The 16,729-nt window shown below is 37.9% G+C and overlaps 1 protein-coding gene across 1 annotated transcript in view; it reads left to right on the top strand.

The window, feature by feature from the left end:
- Positions 1-16,729, top strand: part of CFAP44 (cilia and flagella associated protein 44) — a 139,594-nt gene that overhangs the window by 70,545 nt on the left and 52,320 nt on the right. The window contains exons 19-24 of the mRNA XM_053565814.1: positions 5,664-5,934; positions 7,726-7,781; positions 7,934-8,096; positions 9,524-9,654; positions 13,938-14,134; positions 16,064-16,238. Coding sequence (XP_053421789.1) covers positions 5,664-5,934; positions 7,726-7,781; positions 7,934-8,096; positions 9,524-9,654; positions 13,938-14,134; positions 16,064-16,238 — 993 coding nt within the window. The remainder of the gene's footprint in view (positions 1-5,663; positions 5,935-7,725; positions 7,782-7,933; positions 8,097-9,523; positions 9,655-13,937; positions 14,135-16,063; positions 16,239-16,729) is intronic.

The following is a 16,729-nucleotide window of genomic DNA, read 5'->3' as shown; positions in this document are numbered from 1 at the left end:
TTGCAGTATCCCAGAGTTTCTGATAATTTGTGTCTTCATTGTCATTTTGTACCAAAAATTATCAATTTCCTCCTTAATCTCATCTCTGACCTAGCTATCATTCAGTATAAGGTTATTTAACTTCCATGTTTTTTGTATGAGTATGCAGATTCCTGTTACTGAGTTCAACTTTTATTCCATGGTAGTCTGAGAAGATGCAAGGAATAATTTCTATTCCTTTAAATTTATTGAGGTTAGACTTGTGACTTAAGTGGTGATCGATTTTGGGTATGTTCTGTGGGCTGATGAGAAGTATGTGTATTCAGTTTTGTTGGGATGAAATGTTCTGTAGATGTTTGCTAAATCCAAATGTTGGATGGTTAGGTTTAAATCTAAAATTTCTTTGCTCAGCTTCTTATTGGAGGATCTATCCAACACTGCCAGAGGAGTGTTGAAATCTCCGACTATTATGGAACTGGAGGAAATCAAGTTGCTCATGTCTGTTAGAGTTTCTCTTGTAAGTTGAGGTGCATTCTGGTTGGGTGCATAAATATTCATAATCAAAATCTCATCATATTGAGCATTACCCTTAAATATGAAGTGACCATTCTTATCCTTCCTTGCTTTTGTTGGTTTAATGCCTATTGTGTCTGCAAATAGAATTGCAATGCCTGCTTTCTGACTACCATTTGCCTAAAATATGGACGACCATCCTTTCACCCTGAGTCTATATTTATGTTTTAAGGTAAGATGCGACTCTTGTATGCAGCAAATATCTGGCCTACGTTTTTGTATCCAGTCAGCTAACCTTTGCCTCTTTAGGGGACAGTTTAAGCTGTTCACATTAGGAGAACATTGATAAGTCTGGTAAAATTTTGGGTATCAAGTTTTTCAAAAGTCCAGTGGACACTTTTAATCCTTTCGCCACTATGGAAGTTGGAGTTTGATCAAAGTTTCTGAGTAAGTTTACTTTTGTGGTAGATGATTGGGTTGGTCATTATGGAGGATAGATCTTAGAATATCCTGAAGAGCTGGTTTGGTTATGGCAAATTTCTTCAACATATGAATATCTTTAAAGTATTTAATTTCTCTTTCATAAGTGAAACTCAGTTTAGCTGGATACAGGATCTGGGGTTGAAAGTTATTTTGTTTTAGGTGATTAAAAGTCGATGACCATCCTTTTCTGGCTTGAAAAGTTTCAGCAGAAAGATCTGCAGTCATTCTAATATTCTTCCCTTTGTAGGTAATGAATTTCTTATGTCTGGCTGCTTTCAGAATGTTCTCTTTCATATTAACACTAGTGAAGTTAATTATGATATACCTGGGGAATGTCTTATTCGGATTGAGTCATGCTGGGGTTCTGAAACTGTCTGGTATCTGAATTTCAGAATCTCTTAGCATGTCTGGAAAATTCTCTTTCATAATTTCATGGAGATGGGCCTCTGTGCCTTGCGAGGCCACTTCATGACTTTCAGGGATTCCAATGAGGCATATATTAGCCTTCTTCGAATTATCCCAGAGCTCTCGGAGAGAATGATCCATTTTTGCTCTCCATTTCTCTTCCTCTTTGAAAGTTTGGGAGCGTTCAAAGTCTTTGTCTTCAATGTCAGAAATCCTTTCTTCTGCTTGCTTCACTCTGTTACTGAGGATTTTTCAGATCTTTGAGGGCTGCAAATTCTTGCTTCTGTGCATCAAGATCTTTGGTCATTTTGTCTTTAAATTCATTAAATTCTTGAGATAACTTTTGAATTTCTCCTCGAATTTCTAATTCTGACTTTTGAATTGCTCTTCAAATTTCTACTTCCAAATTTTCCTCCATTCTATTAATCTTGTTTGCTTTCCAAATTCCGAATTCAATTTCTGACATCTCGGCCAGTTGTTTATGAATGGATCTTCAGTTACATCTGCCATATCTTTCCTTGGGGTGGGGGTGGGGGGTTGATCTGTTCTGGTTATTCATGTTACCAGAGTTTTTCCACTGATTCCACCCCATGATTATTTTACACCATTTGACTTTTCCCCTGGAGCTTTGTTGAGGACCTTTACAGTGCTACGGCCTGAGAAACTGGGGACCTATTTGGTGTGGTGGGGCTAAGTGGTTCTGTCTTGTTTTCAGCTGGTCTCTGTTTGACCCTAGTGAAACAGTTACTCTGGGTTGAAGTCTCAGCTGTGGAGAAATACCAGCAATTAAGTCACCCTGCCCCCCCCAGGCAACAATTGGAAAAGGAAAATCAAACCTTCCTACAACTAAACAACCAGGGCACCACTTGAATAGTCCTCGGGCGATTGGCTCAGTTCAAAAGGTCCAAATCAATATTCTCAGTCAGCACCTGTCTCAGGTGTGAGAGTTTCAAAGGTCTCTGGGAACTGGATCACAGGGGTCTGGTGACTACTCTGATATGGCTTGCTGCAGTGCTCCATGGAGTCTCGGAGGACCCACCCAGGAAATAGAATAGTCTGGGAAGGTTGTTAGAGTAGTCTGGGAAGGTTGATGCCTCCTTCCCCACCTTGCACCTCTGTCACACCCAGTCACTGATAGCCCCGCAGGGCTGTGACTCAGTTGCCTCCCATGAGCAGATACTCCAGGGGTTTGCACCTGCCTGAATCACAAGGAAATCTGTATCTGCTCAGCCAGACCACTGCTCTCTGCCTCTATCCAGCAGGGGGTGGTGAGGCCTGACAACCTTGGGTGCTTGATGGAGGCTGGGGGGTGCTCACTCAGTACCAGTCCCGCCCCTGATTGATGTTACTGCAGAACAGAATAACTTGTGAGAATTTGTTTCTGTCCCTGCTAAATTCCTCTGCAGAAGAGAAGCTGTTTTGAGTTCCCAGAACCTGTGTCTCAGGCCCTGTCTTTACTCCTGTGGGTTTGTATTCGTAGCATGGTCAGCTCTATCCTCGTGCCTTCCTTTGTCTATAGGCTGATGATACCCTGAGGGCCAGGTGCTGTCTTAGTCTCAGTAAAGCGGTCCTCTGGGTCAGCCCCACTCTGGGAATTTCCAGGCTCTGCACATGCGTTTTTCTAGTCCCCGCACTCCACCCAGGCTGGTACAACCTCAGGCAAACCCTTTACTCATGAGGCCTGTGTTTCAGTCTCAGATCTGTTCCGCGGTGGTTGCCATCTGAGAAGATGTCTCTCTGGTTGCCCAGGGAGACAGGGGTCGTGCTTCAGAATATCCAGGGGTTGGCCATATTGTTGCCAAAAACGGCTGCTGCTCTGCACCTCAGGGCACTGCCGCTCTGGTGTGGTTCCCTCTCAGCCGACTGTCATCTCCTCACTCCCGTGCCATAGAATCAGCACTGACCAGCTGCAGTCCAGTCCCTGTCCACACCCCTCGAGAAATCACCCAAGAATCTGCACTCCTGGGGGACAGGCCTTCAGACCTCAGAGTGAGGGTTGAGGGGAGTGCTGGGAGCTCAGAATTGCAGGTCAAAACACCAAACTCATTGAGACCAAATGAACAAATAAACAGATAAAAAGGCTACCAGACACACAAGCCCACAGATGCACAAACAATCAGAAACACATAGACATACAGACAATAACAACAACATCAAAAAACCAACTACAATAAAAATAATGATAATCATAAAATAATTGAGAAAAAAAGGTAAAAAACATGCAAACAAAGCAAACAAACAAAAAATCCTCTAGAAATCTGATGTTAGCACTCTCAGAAACCATAGGAAGAGAAGAAGAGGAAGAGCAAAGGAAGAAAAAAATGTGTTCGTAAAAAAGTTATAAAAGAAGAAAGAAAAAATTAAAAATAGAAAAAATAATAAAATAATAAAAATTAACAATAGTTCCTCCAAGAAAATGATGAGAAAAAAAGGCACCAACCACAAAAATGTTATTCTTGTATATGTAGAAATATACATCTATATATATGACGTAGAGATCACCTTTTGTAGGAATATATTTATAATGCAATATACTTTCTGGACACCAGGTGGTGCTGTGAGTGGTTCTCAGGTTTATGCCTGATTCACCGTTTATACTGTTACCATGGAAACCACCCTACCTGGCCAATGGCCATTTTGGAGTTTCTGTAAAAGTTTTCTTACCTAATTGTGTGCAACCTCAGCTGCTCTGTTCCAGACAGCACTCCTATCTGAGCTCCCAATTCAGTGCAGGAGTCCACACTTCACAAATCTTTCCACTCTGTTCCCATGTTCTCCTGCAAACTGGCAACTGCAATCTGCTGTGGGGGAGGGTGCTGGCTGCCACAGGGTTGCTGCCCCCGCAGCTGCGGAGCAGAAAACTTATACTCAGTTTTGTGGCTCAGAGTGTCACTTTTGAGTCTGGAATTTTGAGTTCAGCCACCCACCAGTTCGCTGTGCAGCCTGAACTGCCAGCCTGCACCAACATTCCCCACCAGGAATGGTCTGGTCTATTTAATCACTCCTGTTATTCTGGGGGAAGGTGCCCGCCATTTTAGACAATTCAAAATGTCTGTTTCCCAGGCAAGATCTCTTCTTTTTAATTTTCCATCAGGTTGCTTAGTTCCTTGTGATTCTGAGTGGCTCCCCTTTCGGGTGCCAAACTCTCCTCAGGAATAAATTTTTGTCAGTTGGGTTTTGCCAGGAATTGCAAACTGCTGTCCTCTGTGAGGGAGGGGCCTGCCAGCCAGCATGGCCAAGCAGGGAAAATCTCTACAACAGAGTCCGTGGTTTTAAATTACACCTCATATACAGCAATCTGCCAATTCGCTGCGTGTCTCCAGCTATCTGTCCACACCAATAATCCACGCAGGGAAAAGGTCCAGACCCCCCTTCCTCTCACCTGATGACTTGGGAGAGGTAGACTACACATCTGTCCTGTCCGCCATCATGCTCTGCCTCTCCTCCATGAGATATTCTATTAGAATTTTTATTTATCACACAGTTAAACTATCTGTATTTACCTTCTATTACTTAGGAGGATGCTACTACTCATCAAAGAAAGGTTCTCTCTGGGGAAATCACATATTGAATCATTAGACCTTTAGTAATTGAGAACTGGGCGTATATGCCGATTATTCTTGTGAAGACCAAATAAAACAGCTCCAAATTTCAAATCAGATTTTTTTCTCTATCTTTTTCTATTGGTTTGCTAGGGTTTCTGCAAGAAAATACCACAGACTGGGTGGCTTAAACAATAGAAATTTGTTTTCTCACAGTTCCAAGATCAAGAGTCAGCTCATTTGGCTTTTCTTGAGGCCTGTCTCCTTGACTTAGCTTTCTTCCTTCTTGCTGTCAGATGGTCTTTCCTCTGTGTGTATAACATCCTTTTGTCTCTCCCTCTATGTCCTAATCTCCTATTCTGATAAGGACACCAGTGGGAGAGTGTGGTTGAAATGCACTCTGTTATTGTCAAAGTGAAAACTTGGTAATTTGCTTTTCAGAAGTCATAATGTTATTATCTTCTCTTTCTGATTTATTCATTTATTGTTTATAAAGAAAGCAAATTAAAGAAATCCAGAAGACTGGATTAGGACCTGCCCTACCTCTTCAAAGGTGATCTCAAAATATAGTTACATTCTGAGGTACTGGGAGTTAGGGTTTCAGTATATGAATTTTGGGAGTATATAATTCAGTACATAATTTTGTTATTAAAAATTTAGTCATTTGTCAATTAATTTAAAATTAAACATTATTTTCAGATTAATAGGAAGAACAAGTTACTTTCCTTTCTTGTTTTATAGCATTAGTCAAACTATGATGTTTTGTGGAATGAGAAATGGAGCGATTCGAATCTACGTCTTAAGTGAGGATGATCTTTCATTGCCCAGTTTGATGGACTACTGGCACTTCAATGTACATGACAATAATTATGGATGTATTAAAAGCATTGCTACTAGCTTTGATGACCGTTTCTTGATGACTGCTGGAGCAGATAGTAATATTTTTGTTTTCAATATTTTTTCTGAATATATGTTATGGCAAGAGATTAAGGCAACCGTGCCATCTCCCAGGGTATGTAGCTAAACAGTTAATTAACAGCAACAAACTTTATTTTAAAATAGTGATAAATTGTTTATATGCTTTAAAAATTTAAAACTATTTAGACACATTTACCTTATAGTCTTATCTTCCTACCAGTATTATAATTTTGACTTTCTGATTCTTTGTCAAATATTAAAGGTATTAAATTCTCCTTATTATTAAAGGTGTGAAGTTCTGCAGATTAAAAAAGCATGTGTCAATGTTTCTAGATCACTTTTTTCATCAGTTTCTTTTTTTTCAAAATGTACAATATTTTTTTCAGACATATATTTTGCTTTTCATTTATTCATTGGAAGGGGCATATATAGGCTGTATAACACAAAGTGTGCTTTCGAAAGGGGTTGTAAAAATATTATTGCTTTAGTTTTAAAATGTGACTATGTAGGCTGTGATCAATAGATTATTGACTTTGTGATAAAGACTGAGGGGTCAGATTCCCAAATTATATCCTTTTGTCCTGTCATAGGACTTGAATTTTCTATTATCAAGGTGGTTCCTTTGGGCAAAGTCACTATTTAATAACAATTACAATTCCTCCCCCAAAACTAAGGAAATGCATTAGAAAAATTATAGTTAAAATTCTGAGAACACATTGGCTTCCCACTTAACAGATAGCCTACTTAAAAAGAATACACAAAGAATATAGGGAAAATATGAGCAGGTAAATTTTTATTTCTTCTAATAGCAGCAGAATTTGGAATTTGGGTACTATTTAGAGAGCATTCAGCTCAGAAATACAAATTATAGAAAGGAAAGTACATGAACAAAAAGAAAATCTTTATCTTTCTATCTAGTCCCTGCCCTTTCTTTACAAATCCTTGTTGGCTAGAAAAAAATGTTTTCCACATTTGAATGTGTCCTTTCATTTATGGCTGTGGTCAATATTTCTTAAATAGCTGAAACAGACTCTGCTTTTAAGAAGGAAAAATTAGAAAAAAGTTTTTTTTTTTGTTTTTTTTTTTGTAGAGACAGAGTCTCACTTTATGGCCCTTGGTAGAGTGCTGTGGCCTCACACAGCTCACAGCAACCTCCAACTCCTGGGCTTAAGCGATTCTCTTGCCTCAGCCTCCCGAGTAGCTGGGACTACAGGCGCCTGCCACAATGCCCGGCTAAAAAAAAGTTTTTAAAAACCCACAAAAAACAAGCTTCTACATAGGTCTGAGGTTCTTGCTATACTTTAAAATCAGTTGGGGGACCCTCAGAAATGCAGATGCTTGAGTTTCACCAAGAAAAATTAAATTGAAATTTATGAAGGTGAGGCCCAGGCATCAGTATTTTACAAAATGTCCTTTATGTAATTGCAATTTTTTTCTAGGTTTTTTTTTTTTTTTTTTTTTTTTTGAGACAGAGTCCTACCCTATGCCCTAAGCATCATGCAATGGTGTCATAGCTCACTGCAACCTCAGACTCAGGCTGTGGGCATTCTGTTGCCTCAGCCTCTGGAAGTCACTGGGATTACAGGTGCTGGTCATGGCGCCCAGCTGGGTTTTTCACTTTTTTATGAGTCAGGGTCCCACTTTCACTCAGACAAGTCTCAAACTCCTGAGGTCAAGTGAGTCTCCCTCCTCAGCCTGCCCAAAATGCTGGTATTATAGGCATGAGCCAACAGCCCCGGCCCTACTTTGTTTTTTGTGAAACTACTTTTTAGACCTACAGTTGATAGAAATTGGCAGGAAAAAAAAATCCTCAATTTACTTCGTCTTAGATATTTTAAGAGAAATGCAGTTTTAAAGGGCTAATCTTTTATTTCTCTTCTTATAGTATGGATTTGAAATGGAGCCAATTCCAGCAGATATTGAAGATCCCAAAGCCTACAGGTATGGGGATTTTTGATGCAATATTGAGTAGGTCCAAGTTTCTGCAAAACCAGCCAACATTTTACAGAAGTCGAACAAGCTAAATGAATTTCCAAATTACCAATATTGTTTCTGTATCATAACTCATTATCATTTTAAATTTCCATTTTCAGTATTGAATCTGCCAGGAGAAAAAGAGAACATGACAAGTTAATGAAAGAAATGGAAGAAATAAAAGCTGGGAAGAGAGAGCAACTCAAAGTTTTGAGGAATGAATTTAGTAAACTATTAGCAATGAATGAAGAATTACCAAAGCATATGCAGTTTAAACGGACAGTAAGCCTAAAATAAATTTAATTTGAATATGAAGACTAATATTTTTCCAGCAAGTAGAAACACTTAGAATCATCGTTACATTTCCCTTTATCTGGCCAGTCAATGTGTAGAGCTTTACACACCACTTGGGTAGAAAGCAGATGAGCCTCTTAACATAATTCAAAGTTTTGTATTGGATTTAGCTACCTCACACTGGTTTTTTGGTAACAAGATATTTATATAAGTTAGAATCTGGTTATTAACTCATTGTGCCTAGAAAAAATGTCTAGTGGGTAGATACATGTATAATTTGATTCTCTGAGATGCCATTTCTGTAATTCATTAGATCTATTTAAAAAGTAGTACTTGGTTGATCTGCAAAGCTTCTAAAAGATGACTTAGTATAGTTGTAGCTATGGGAACAATCACAAATTTTTAAGCCAATTTTGTGTTTTTCTTCTTGTGGGCCTTATGTACTAGAAATTGGTTTTGACATTTTGTACTTCTTCCTAAATGGAATTACTATTAAATGACTAATAAAGTTAACTCCTAGCATTTATCATTTTAAATATATCTATGGGTTACCCAGTTCTGTAATCCCAGAAGCACTTTGCCAAATTCATATTAAAAATGCTTTGGTGAAATCATAATGATTAACTTATATTGGTTGGAAAAATGAATTTATATAGTTAAAAGATGTTTATGCTATTTTACTAAGAAAAATGTAAAGACTTCTGGAGTATGGAAAATAGACTTTATGATAAAGAGTAACTGAGAAGTGCTATGGCTATGCACTTTACATATATCATCACTTAAAAGAAACAAATACCTCTAGAATAAATAATTACTACTTATGATCTAGTGTAAATGCAGGTTTTGATATTTTTCCAGGCATGAAGGTAAGAAACATGAGGTCCCTAATTATCCTATGGGAGAAAGTAGACCCCTTGGTGAAGGACCCTTAACAAGAACTTAGTGATGTCAAGAAGACAAGAAGACACCAAAGATTGCTGGGTGGGGTCACACCAGAGGGGATGTTCAGCTACTGATCAACTCTGCCATGAACTTCTACCTTATGCCCAGACAGTTATGTAATAGTAGTGGTTTTGGAATGGAGAGACTATGTTTTTTTTTGGAATGGTGAGAGTATGTTTTAAAAACTTTGTACATTCTCCAGATATTGATAGCACTCATCATTTTTATTGTGGTGGAAAAATCTTTAAATGTATAACTTTATTTGAATTATTAATTATTTCTGATAACTTTTCTTCATGTACTATAGAGTTACAATCAAAAGTTAGGTATTTTTCCTCTGTAATAGAGTTTATGATACTTGGGAGTTATGATGAAGCATGAATTTGAGGACAAAACTTAAAAATCCATATATGCGCATAAAATGGAGGATTGATAAAGTACCCATTTTGATCAATAAATCTACTTATCTGCAGGATTTTGATTTAGATAACAAAATTCGTGCTGAGATTAACAGAAAAACAGCTTACAAACTTCATCAAGTGGAATTGGAATTAGCTTGGGAGAAAGAGAAACATGGACTTGGCTTAAGGAAGCTAGAGAATAGGTAGGATCCATATTTCCTGTAAATTAAAATGCTTGAGAGCACATGTTTGAAGAAAGTAGTTCATAGTAGTGTCAATGAAGTGGCCAGGTAGGAGGTTTCCTGAAGTACTCACACTGACTGGAAATCTCAAAGAATCCTCTTATTACTGATATAGATATCTTTCTGAGATTTCTGCTCACTCCTTTCTAGTTTAAATGTGGGAAATTCGCTTAACACTGAAATTTAAAAAATTATAAAATACATATTTATGTTCTGTTTTTGATAAATTATTATTTTTTTAAATTTCAGCTTAGTATGAGGGTACAAATGTTTAGGCTACACTGTTTTCAATTCTAAGGTAAAGGGCGGCACCTGTGGTTCAGTGGGTAGGGCACCGGCCCCATATACTGAGGGTGTCAGGTTTGAACCTTGCCCTGACCAAACTGCAAACAAAAAAACAGTGGGGTGTTGTGGCGGACGCCTGCAGTCCCAGCTATTCAGGAGGCTGAGGCAAGAGAATCACCTAAGCCCAGGAGTTGGAGGTTGCTGTGAGCTGTGATGCCAAAGCACTCTATTGAGGGTGATAAAGTGAGACTCTGTCTCTAAAAAAAAAAAAAAAAAATTCTAAGGTCAAGTTCAAGTTGTAGTTGAGCCGTACACCCAGATGGCTACATAGTGAGACTCTGTCTCAAAAATAAATAAATAAATAAATGAATAAATAAATTTCAGCTATTCTCTGGTTATATCTCTATTTATTTATTTTATTTATTTTGAGACTATGTCACCCTTGGTGGAGTGCCATGGCATTACAGCTCACAGCAACCCCCAACTCTTGGGCTTTAGTGATTCTCTTGCCTCAACCTCCCAAGTAGCTGGGACTGCTGGGACTACAAGGCACCTGCCACAATGCCCAGCTATTTTTTGGTTGTAGTTGTCATTGCTGTTTGGCAGACTGGGGCTGGATTTGAACCCACCAGCTCTGGTGTATGTGGCTGATGCCCTAGTGGCTGAGCTACAGGCACTGAGCCCTCAGTATAGTTTAAATAGACATTTCTCTGATAAGACATTTTCATATATTTACTAGTCATTCATACATTCTCTGTTGCTGGTTGTTAAGTCTTTTTCCCCCCTTCTTTTCTGTGGGATAAAAATACCAGAAAAAAATTGAGCTTTTTTTATCATTTAAAAAATGGGTTGTAGGAGTTATATACTCTAGATGAGTTTTTAGTTATTTTCATAAATATATGAATGACTATATGATGTGTACCTACTGCACGTATATTAATATAGGTGTGAGTACATATATAAAATATCTTGATATAATTTGTGACTTTACTCTTTAATTTTAATAAAGTTCAATTTACTAGTGTTATTAAAAAATCAGTGCTTTTATGTTGTACTAATACTTAACAGAATTTTTCCATACTCCCAATTCATGAAATAAATCTGTTTTCTTAGAAGCTCTGTTGTTTCCATTACCTATCTTGAATAATTTTTATGGGTGATATAAGATCAAGTGTCATTTGTTTTATATTTATACTCAATTGACTTAATTATTTGTTGAAAAGAGTATTTTTTCTTCACTAGACTGTAGTGATGCTTTTGTCATAAATCAGGTAACTATACATGTGTAGGTCTGTTTCTAAACTCTTCATTTCATTGGCCTGTCTGTCTTTGTGCCAGTATCACTGAATCTTAATTAAATATTGACATCTAATATTATATATTCCTCAGCTTTGTTCTTCATCTCTAAGATTAGTTAGGTTCTTTGCATAGAATCAACTTGCCAATTTTCATGAAAAGCCTCCCAAAATTTTTAGAATTATATCGAACCTATAGATTTAATCAGGAATAACAGATTTTTATTTAATAATTTATATTATTTAATATTAAATATTTCAATTCATAAATATGATATATCTTGAAAATAATCACTTTTAGTATTTTTCTTGTGGTTATGACCATACATCTAAATATCATATTTATATACATTTATTCTTAGTCTTTATAAGCATTTGTTGACTTCCTAGTGTGGTAGGTGAGGATTTTCCCTGCCTTAATGGGTTCATGCTTTACTCCACCTTCTTGAACATATAAAATATATTACATTATTATTGCTTTAACATCCTTGCCTTCTAGTTATGTCATTTAACATCCTTGCCTTCTAGTTATGTCATTTCTGAGTCGATTTCTACTGACTGATTTATGTCTATTGATTTTGGATAATGTTTTTCTATTATTTTTGCCTGCCTGCATGATGAATTTGGTTGGATGCCAGATGTAAATTTTACATTATAAGTACCTAATATTTCTATATACTCTTGAATAGTTTGGGACTTCCATGGAGTGTCCTTAAAAATGGAAAGCTGAGGGGCAAAGAATGAGACAGGGGAGGCCGACCCTTGCATTAAACTGTTCAAGGCCTGTTCCCCTCAGACTTACCATGTACAAATAACTTTCACTGCCACATGTGTGGAACACACACCTGTATGAACATTACACATACCAGGGAATATGTATTTTATTTTTATTGATGGCAACATTAGTATTTACCAGAATGTGTCTTAATACAGGCACTGGGGCTTGACTGTGGTGCTCGTAATGTACAAAGCCCCAACATTCTGCCAGTTCTTGAGCAGTGACACCAAGAAATTAACAGCAGGAAGATGCTGTACACCAGCTCATCAGTCATATATGGCCAATGGCCATGGCCAGACACAGAGCCTTCTTCATCTGTGACCTGATTGTGGACTTTTTTTTTTTAAGTTTTTTTTTTGTTGTTGATTGTTATGTTTGTTTGTTTTTTTTGTTTTGTTTTACTAACACCTTGGTGAGCAACAGGTATAGGTCGGCAGTAGACGTTTTTTATTTAACCCTGTGAGCCAATTTTGGAACTTAGGTTTTTTTTTTTTTTTTTTTGTAGAGACAGAGTCTCATTTTATGGCCCTTGGTAGCTGTGCCTCACACAGCTCACAGCAACCTCCAACTCCTGGGCTTAAGTGATTATCTTGCCTCAGCCTCCCGAGCAGCTGGGACTACAGGCGCCCGCCACAATGCCCGGCTATTTTTTTTTTTGGTTGCAGTTTGGCCGGGGCTGGGCTTGAACCCGCCACCCTTGGAATATGGGGCCGGCGCCCTACCGACTGAGCCACAGGCGCTGCCCCCTGATTGTGGACTTTACCTCATCAACTTTGCCACCATTTTGCACCTCAGTGTCTGTGTGGGTTATGTCCACAGCCTTGGCCTTGTCACAATGCTGCTTTTCTCCCAGGATATACACAGAGAAATTGGGGTGGGGGATAGACTTAAGCCTGTTGGTGCCAGAGAAGCATTTGTCCTTCTGAACATCATAGTTGTTCAAGCTGATCTGCAACTCTACCCTTTCCAAAAACCTCCTGCACTTGTGCAGGGCTTCCTGCCCTGCCTCATACAGGATATTGCAAGAGACTTTTCTGCTTGCATTGTGTTAACCAGAAAAGAGCACGAAACGTATTTTAAATGCTTTAATGCAGTGAACATTATTTAATCGCAGGGAAGCAATGTTAAAAATTATTTTTCACTTTTTGGTTTAGAAGCCCCCGACTTAGACACACATATACATATATATATTTATGTAATGTACATATTTATATTCATTTATACATCTATATACCGTTATATATATCTACTCTATTATTTGTATAATAGGTAGGGAGGTAGATTACATTTCCTCAAGGTTTGATATGATACATTTACCATGAAACTGTAGTCTGTCTGCAAATTTTTCATTTTTCTGCACACTTTGTAGTAGCAAAACGATGAGATTGTACTGACTAATAATGAGTTGTTTTGTACTTCTATTTGAAGGAATTTCTACTTTGTCTTTAATAAAGTCCAATGTAACTTCCATCACATGCTGTTGGTATATGCATGGTTAAATTTTGAGTATTATTTATAAGAATAGTATATTGTAGTTTTACTAGCTAATCATGCAGAATGATCAAAATAGGCTTGGTGCCTATAGTACAGGGGTTATGGTGCCAGCCACATACACCGAGGGTGGCAGGTTTGAACACGACCCAGGCCAACTAAACAACAATGACAACTGCAACAAAAAATCGTCAGGCATTGTGGCAGATGCCTGTAGTCCCAGCTACTTGGGAGGCTGAGGCAAGAGAATCGCTTAAGCCCAAGAGTTTGAGGTGAGCTGTGATGCCATGATACTCTACCAAGGGAAACATAGTGAGATTCTGTCTCAAAAAAAACAAAAAAACAAAGAATGATCGAAGTGGCAACTATTTCAAATACTTGCTTTATTTTTGCAGATTTCGTGATCCATTGGAAAGTGATTCTATTGTAGTTCATGCCATACAAAGTGACCACAAGATATTCTCATACAGGCTGGTGCAGCCCTCTAAGTACTCCAGACTTAAACGAGCAAGTCAAACAGAAAGAAGACCAAGCAAATTAGAGAGGTTTGACAAAGAGGGACCTGGAAGAAAAGACAGCCAGAAAGATACAGGTAGCCTAAATGACAAGAAGGCTTTTCCATCCTTATTTATTAAGGCTTCAAAACTGAAGTGTCTTTTTGTGGGCAGAGCCTTTGAACCCAGTTTGGTGGGTTGAACTCAATCTCTTGCTCCCATTCCTTCCATGATGGTCTCCTTTGGAATGAATGATCAAGAGAAGCAGAGGTATATGGTATGGCTGAGAATGTGGTGAGGCCACATTTCCTCATGCTCACTTTCCTCTATAATGGAGGTTCCTGGTCGAGTGACTGAGCGTGAGTGAGGATACTGAATGCTGCTGTTTTCTCACTTTCCACATCCAGCTATTCTTAAACCTAGGATTGCTCGAGATTTAAGAACAGATATTCATTTCTAGGCATTGTTTCTTTTTAAATTCCTGGGCCCTGCTCTGGGTATGGGGCTAAAACATTACCTTTAGATCTGTTTTCAAAGAACATGCCTTACACAGAATGAAAAGCTGAGAATATGGCTGTGAGAATAGTACCTCTAATCTCTGCAACCTGTTTCTCGTGGCTGCCCACAAGATGGCTACAGATGAGTAGTGGAGGACAAGAATTCTGGGAATGCTTTGGAGAACCCAGTCGAGAATTAATAAAGGTGGCTGCAGCCTGGCCAGATCTAGGCTACTGTCAAATGATATAGCACTGTGTTAATACTGGTTCGTTCATTCTCTTCATTGAAAAATCTTTGATAACTCCTTTCTGCTTCTAAAATTTGAAACCATTATCCTGGCATTTAATCCTTGCACAGTCTATCCTGATTCTATATTTTCAGTAGTGCCTTCTCCTACTATTCCACTTGCCTGTTTAGGTATTAACCTGCTTAGTGTTCCCTAATTATGCCTTGTACTTCCTAATTCCACACCCAGGCTCCTGCTGGGGTAACCTCTTCACACCTCTCCTTTCTAAATTCTACCAGTTTAGGGGGATCTAGCCAGAACTACACTTTGGTTATAAAGCCTTCCCATGACCATACAGGCCACAATAAGCTTTTCTTTTTCTACACTACCATATATTTGAAATATGAAATAGTAATGTAAATTTAACCATAACCTCATATTATTATTTAAATTTTTATGTCTATCTAAAGTATACTTTTTTTTTGAGACAGAATCTCACTATGTCACCCTCGGTAGAGTGCCATGGTGTCACAGCTCACAGCAACCTCAAACTCGTAGGCTTAAGCAATTCTCTTGCCTCAGCCTCCCAAGTAGCTGGGACTACAGGTGCCCGCCACAACTCCCAGCTGTTTTTTGTTGTAGTTGCCATTGTTTGGCAGGCCTGGGCAGGGTTCAATCTGGCCAGCCCCAGTGTATGTGGTCAGTGCTCTAGCCATGGAGCTACAGGCACTGAGCCTGAAGTATACTTTTATGTGACTAAAACATAAACCATTTTCCAATAGACTTGTGAATTGATAAAGCCAATAATTTTATTTTTTATGGGGGTTTTTTGAGACAGAGTCTCAATAATTTTAAATCATAGATTCGATTGTGTGTTTCTGACCATTTTTTAACTGGCTGCAGAGCACTTCAGTTGGTATACGCCACTCAAACTGCATGTGTCAAATAGGACTCACTTCTTCCCCCTTCTCCCATTATCATATCACAAATACTTTTTCCAGCTTTCCAATATTGGGTAGTGGTCCATAATTTTCTATGTTATTCTTTAATTATTTAATATATGTCCTATCTTGCCAACTTTTAAATAAGGTTCTTTAGAGAAAAAATTATGACTTAGATCTTTTTACTTTGGTTGTCCACAATACTTGGTATAGGTTTGAATTCATAGTGATTGCTCAGTAAATACTTTGATTTACAAATTCAGTATGTTCTCTGGATTTTTTTAATATAGCAGGTTAAAATAATATTTGAGAATTTTATTTTTGTGTCTCAAAGGCTGAAAAAGTTTTAATTCTCTATATAGGTGGAAGCGTCAGCATACAGGAAGATTCGATAATAGAAAAAGGGAAGAAATTTCGTCCTAAAACTTTAAGTGAAATTATGGTGGACAATCAAATTGTGAAAACAAGGAAACTTATGTTAAAAGCTGAAAGGGCCCAATTGAAGATTCAACAGCGAAAAAAAGAATGGGAAGAATTGTGAGTTTTTCTACTTCTTCTTTTTTTTAACCTAATCTTTTATCTTTTTAACATGTGAGACCCAAATATGTCTTAAAGAAATATTTCTATTTATTGACATCATTATTATTTAAATAAAGACAGAATTAGAATCAGATGGAGATAAATGTATTAAAGACAGGTCAACTAGCTCTTTCCAGGTGGTAATACTTTGGTGGAACATCTATGATCCTCAGCATTTCAGATCCAGAAATTCCATTTTGCTAATACACTGTGGATGTCCAATTGCTCTAGAACTTTTGTTGAAAATGTATTTCCTCCATTGAATTGCCTTTGTACCTTTGCCAAAAATCACTTGTGTGGATCTGTTTGTGGGTTCACTTTCTGTTCCATTGATCTATATATTAGTCCCTTTTGGCAATACTATACCGTATATAGCTTGATTCCTATAGCTATAGTATAATAGGTCTTGAGATTGGATAGGCTGACTCATTTCATTTTATTCTTTTCCA

Source organism: Nycticebus coucang, chromosome 16 (assembly GCF_027406575.1).
Source record: "Nycticebus coucang isolate mNycCou1 chromosome 16, mNycCou1.pri, whole genome shotgun sequence".
NCBI lineage: Eukaryota > Metazoa > Chordata > Mammalia > Primates > Lorisidae > Nycticebus > Nycticebus coucang.
The sequence above is the reverse complement of the archived record's forward strand: the minus strand, read 5'-3'. Positions and strand labels throughout refer to the sequence as shown.